The sequence below is a fragment of the Leucopleurus acutus genome, assembly GCF_964270905.1.
Source record: "Leucopleurus acutus genome assembly, chromosome: 16".
NCBI classification, from domain to species: domain Eukaryota; kingdom Metazoa; phylum Chordata; class Mammalia; order Artiodactyla; family Delphinidae; genus Leucopleurus; species Leucopleurus acutus.
The window spans coordinates 35,043,692-35,049,691 of NC_139158.1; the positions used below are offsets into that span (position 1 = coordinate 35,043,692).

General features: G+C 49.3%; 1 protein-coding gene across 3 annotated transcripts in view; it reads right to left on the minus strand.

The window, feature by feature from the left end:
- Window positions 1-4,959, minus strand: part of MGRN1 (mahogunin ring finger 1) — a 50,795-nt gene extending 45,836 nt beyond the window's left edge. For all 3 annotated transcript variants that reach the window (XM_082858271.1, XM_082858270.1, XM_082858272.1), the window contains exon 1: window positions 4,752-4,959. In XM_082858271.1, the coding sequence (XP_082714397.1) occupies window positions 4,752-4,839 (88 nt within the window). In that variant the 5' untranslated portion in view covers window positions 4,840-4,959. The remainder of the gene's footprint in view (window positions 1-4,751) is intronic.
- Between the last annotated feature and the right edge of the window lie 1,041 nt (window positions 4,960-6,000).

Consider the following 6,000-nt stretch of genomic DNA (forward strand, 5'->3'; position numbering starts at 1 on the left):
CATGAGTAACAATAATAACGCAGGAGGAGGAACAACCAACCGTGGCAGCCAACAACAACGACCAGGCACTCCTGTGGGGACCTACTGTGCTCCAGGCTTCCGTCTGCAATCTTCTCTTTAAGAACTTGACCGAGGTGTCCTAATGCCTGCCGTGACCCTCGGCTGGGGACCAGCCAGCCCTGTGATCGGGGCAAGGGACTGCAGGGCAGTGGAGTGCAGAAATAAACTCTCACATTTATGGTCAGCTGATCTCTAATGAAGGTAAAAAGGCAATGTGATGGGAAAAGAATAGTCTTTTCATCAAATGATGTTGAAATAACTGACTATCCATATGCAGAAAAAAACACAAAACCCTAAATCTTTACCTCAAACCATACATTAAAAAATTAACTCAAAATGGATCACAAGACTTAATGTATGAGCTAAAACTATAAAAATTCAAGAAAAAAAAATAGGAGAAAATCTTTGTGACCTTGAGGTAGGCAAAGATCTTTTAGATATAACTCTAAAAACATTAACCATCAAAAAAATTGACAAGAATTCCCTGGTGGTTCAGTGGCTAGGACTCCGTGCTTTCACCGCCAAGGGCCCGGGTTCAATCCCTGGTTGGGGAACTAAGATCCCACAAGCCATGTGGCGTGGCCAAAAAAAAAAAGAAAAGAAAAATGATAAATCAAACTTCACCAAAACTTAAAATTTTGCTCCTCAAAAGACACCATTAAGAAAATGAAAAGACAAACCACAGACTGTGAGAAAATATTTGCAAATCACAGAGCTGATAAATGAACTGTATCACTGTATCCAGAATTCATAAAGAACTCTTACAACTCAAAAAGAAGACAATCCAACTTTTAAAGAGCCAACCCAACACACACACACACACACACACACACACACACACACACACACACACACACACACACACACACACACACACACGATATACAATGGCCAATAAGCACATGAAAAGACGCTCAAGGGCTTCCCTGGTGACGCAGTGGTTGAGAGTCCGCCTGCTGATGCAGGGGACACGGGCTGGTGCCCCGGTCCGGGAGGATCCCACGTGCCGCGGCCGCTGGGCCTGCGCGTCTGGAGCCTGTGCTCCGCAGCGGGAGAGGCCACAGCAGCAGTGAGAGGCCCGTGTACCGCAAAAAAAAAAAAAAAAAAAGATGTTCAACATCATCAGGAAAATGCAAATCAAAACCACAGTGAGATACCTCTTCACACCCACTAGGATGACTATAATTAAAAAGGTAGGCAATAATAAGTATTGACAAGGATGCTGAGAATTTGGAACCCACACACACTGCTGGTGGGAATAAATGTAAAATGGTGCAGCCATTATGGAAAACAGTCTGGCAGTTCCTCAAAAAGTTAAACACATGACCCAACAATTCCACTCCTAGGTGTATACTAAAGAGAACTGAACACACCAAACAAACGTTCAGCAGCATTATTCATAATAGCCAAAAGGTGGAAACACCCCAAGTATTCGTTAACTGGTGAAAAGATAAACAAAATGTACTATAACCATACAGTAAAGTACAACATGGATGAACCTCAAAAACAATGCTAAGTGAAAGAAGCCAGACACAAAAAAAGACTACATGCTGTACGATTCCAGTTGTATGAAATGTCCAGAAAGGGCAAATTTTAACGACAGAAAGGAGATCAGTGATGGGGTAGGGGTGAGGGTGACAGCAGAGACTGCCTGCAAACAGGCACAAGGCAAGGAAACTCTGATGATGGAAATGTCTAAAACTGATTGTGGTGATGGTTGCACAATTCTATAAGTTTACTAAAATTTTCCAGATCATAGGTTTACAAAGGATGAGTTGTACGGCACACGATTGATACCTCAATAAAGCTGTTATGAGTAAAGTAAATAAGTACACTAAAAACAAAGCAAATGCTGTTAAATTCAAGCTAGGTACTGTTGCAGGGCATGTTGAAAACTTCAAAGTAAAAGAAAATTGGACAGGGACTTCCCTGGTGGCACAGTGGTTAAGAATCCGCCTGCCAATGCAGGGGACACAGGTTCTAACCCTGGTCTGGGAAGATCCCACATGTCACGGAGCAACTGACCCCGTGCGCCACAACTACCGAGCCTGCGCTCTAGAGCCCGCGAGCCACAACTACTAAAGCCTGTGTGCCTAGAGACCGTGCTCTGCAGCAAGAGAAGCCACCACAATGAGAAGCCCGCACACTGCAACGAAGAGTAGCCCCCACTCACTGCAACTAGAGAAAGCCCGCGCGCAGCAACGAAGACCCAACGCAGCCAAATAAATAAATTAAATAAATTAATTAATTTTTAAAAAAATTGGACAGATTTTAAAAGTCCTCACATACACACACACACACACACACACACACACACACACAGAAGTAACCATGAGATGATGGATGTGTAAATAACCTTATTGTGATAATCATTTCCCGATATATACACATATCAAATCATTACACTGTACACCTTAAACTTACGCAACGTTATATGTCAATTATATCTCAGTAAAGCTGGAAAAAAATTGGACAGTGTTACAGAGGTGTTAAAAAAATACTAGCACCCAATGATTCTTTCTAATATAATCAACAAAATTGACAGAGACCTGAAAAGATAACAACTGTCTCATAAATTGATTGTACAGTCCATGGTCCCTAAAATCATCTCAACCCCCCTTCCGTCCCCAGTCCATGCTTGGGAACACATACTCAAGTACTGCTTAGGTTCCAGACTGCCTCCCAGAATAAGGTGGCCCGAGGGACAGGAAGCAGAAAAGACAGCCTTTGAACTGGAGAGGCTGAGCACTCTAATCACTGACAGCAAAATCGAGGTGGACCATGGTATTCACCTAGGTGCCAGCCCCAATAGATTGTGGTTGACTCGGGTGTCCACAGAGTGGACCTGACTGATTAATAAGGTCTACCAAACAGAATCCAAAAGCAGTGCTGTAAGTGCCTTGTATTTGTGATTTTGTCCAAATGCCCAACTGAAGGGACATCAGGTTTGCTCTGGTTCCAGGCGACAGGAGGTACCACCTTAAACTTTTTGATATCTCTTCCAAGACACTGCTAACTGCTATTAGAGTCTAAGTTGTTCACTTAATTTATTTTTTGAGCCATTATAGCAGCTAACATTTTTCAAGGACCTCTTAGGCGCTAAGCACTGTTCTGAGCACTGTATGAGGATCAGCCCATTTTACAGATGAGGAAACCATGACCCAGGGGGCTAAGCAGCTTGCCTAAGATGACTCAGCCAAAGACGGGCTGGAAGAACATCAGAGATGGAAGAGGATGACTTCAAACAACTGCTCCATCAGATCTGGGGATGTCAGCCTCCAGGGGATCTCTATACCAGGCTGGGCTGCCCTGTCCTTATGCCTGGGAAAAAGCAGTCGTGGATATCTCCCGTGCCTAGTAGGGAACAGAGCCCTCTGCCCAGCTCTGACTGCATCCCCTCTGACTGCCCCGAACTGTGCTAGTCTCCACTCCCTTTATTTCTGGTGGTCCCAGACACTTGCCTTCTTTCACCTTCCAAAATGAGCATGAAGCAGTTCTCAAACTTGAGTAGACATCTGACACACCCTAGGAGTGGGTTTTAAATGCAGGTTCCTAGGCCACAGCAGACCCCAACAAGTCTGAGGCAGGGCCTGGGAAATGCATGTTAAACAAGCTTCCCCACTGTTGGAAGCAGGTGGTGCTGGACCATACTCAGAGGAAACCTGGCCCAGGGGATGCCCACAGGCCAACTGTGAGGCCTAGAAGACCACAAGATGGGATCAGATATTTCAGAAGCCAGGATCAGAGGCTCCAGTCTGAAAGTCTCCATGATGTCCAAATGCCCTGTTCTCTTTCTTCTCTCCTTTCCAGGCAAGTGACCAGACGAGGAGATGGAGCATGAGGAACCCAAACTAAAGTTCCAGGGCAGGCCACACTCCTCATCAGAGGCAGAAAAACAGTGTGGATGGGTACAACTGGTCTGGTAGTCTGACTCATGGTCCTGTACCCAGATGAGCTTCCATCCAGCTCTGAGACCTTGGAAAAGTCACTTCCTCCCTGGGGTTCAGGTCTTTCAGCCACAAAAAAGGAGACTGGAGAACCTGGTAGGTCCCCTCCAACCATTCCCTGGTTGTCCAGCACGGCCTCCCAGCTCCTCTTCCACCGACAGTAATGCCTCCTTGGGCCCAGACCCCCCCCCCCCACCAAACACAAGCGCCAGGTCACAGGAGAGCTAAGCCTCTGTCCAGACGGGACGGATAGTGTCCAGAACCACTGGCCGGGTCTTCACAAGAAGCCACCAAAGAAAGGGAAAACCGGCGATGGAATGATGTCAATCCTTTTGACAATGACCACTTTGTAAGCACAAGCAAAGCATCGGGCACCGTGCTAAGCCCTCCCAAGCGTCGCGCCCCGGAACCTCACGCCGGCCCTGGGGGATCCCTATTGAGCATACCCCAGTGTGCATACGAGGGAGCTGAGGCGCGCAGGAGTGAGCTGACTGACCCAAGGTCACCCAGCCGGGACGAGGCAGTCAGCGCCGTACCGACCCACGCCCCGGAGTCCGGATGGAGGGCGCGTGGAGCTCCATGCAGGGAAGCTGCAGGAAGGGCCGCGGGCCGAGCAGAGCCCCCAGCCCACCCTCCGAGGAGGATCGTGCGCCCAGCCCCGCCGCCCCCTGCCCGCCCCGCGCTCCAGCCCGCGCCTCGCTGTCCGCAACCGGGACCGAGACCCGGGCCGGGGCGGCCGCTCACCGGATTTCGGGGGGTAGCGATAGGCCGAGTTCGCCTGGATGTCGATGTCCTCCACGCCCGCGATGCGGCGACTCAGGATGGAGCCCATGGTGCAAGGCGGGCCGGGCCGAGTATGGGATGGGGGCGGCGGCGGCGCCGGAGGCGTCCTCACGCGGACATAGCCGGTACCAGGCCGCACGGACGCTAGCCCACTGCCACGGGCGCTCGGCCTCCGAGCCCCCACTCCCGGCTCGGCTCGGGGCCAGACGCCACGGCAGCCCTCCGCCCCCCGGGCCCGAGGCACCTCGGGAAATGAAGTCCCCTTGCCGCCGAGGGTGCCCGGCGGCGGCGCGGGATACCCACCTAGGAACTACATTTCCCAGGAAGCTCCTCGCCCGGGCTCGCTGAAGTTGTTGACAAACGGTCCGGGACAAACCAAATGGACCTGAGTCCAGAGGGGAGGAACCATCAACCACACTGCAAACTATCCTTCCCTTTGCATTCCAAGCACAAGACTAACATTGTAACTCTTTAGCCTTTTAATAATCTGTTCATACATAGATCTTGCTAGGAACCAACGCCTTCCATTTACTCCCTCTCTGAAATATCTCCCGGAGCATGGTTCTCCCCACTTCCCTGGGTTTAATCTCCTGGCCCGGCCAGCAGAGGGCAGACCCTTACCTGCCACCCGCAAAGAGCTGGGATGGAACCCAAGATTACCTGGAGCGGTGCACACAGGGGAAGGGAAGCAACTTTTCCGGAACTCTAGGCATCTCTCTGGCTCCACGTCCAGAATAATTCTTTGAAGACATAATTTTAAAGTCCCCCGTGGAGGCAGTAGACCTCTCCCCATTTTACATATAGGGAAACTGAGGCATAAAGAAGTGAGGGGGCCACATATAAGGGTGCTCAAGTTTACAAGAATCAGGGTTAGAGTTAAAGCCTCTTCGCAGATTGCAATGTACTTTCTTGGCTTTGTGACTCACACAAAACTCTGTAAGGCCAAGTGAGGATCTGTTTCTACCTACTTTTCATTTGAGAAACAGCAGTTCTGAGGAAGAAAGTGACTTCCCAAGACAAGCCTGTCTATCCAGAAAGGAGCTAGGGAGGGCAGAGGCTGTCTAAGAGTCTCAGATGGTAAATTCACCACAGTCCACATTAAAGTGAGTCCTACACCTTTCCAGACACCAGAACCCAGAATACAACCTTCTTATTTTCAGGGGACCTGGGAAGCCAAAAGTAATAAAAGAAGTGAGGGACTTGTGTTATT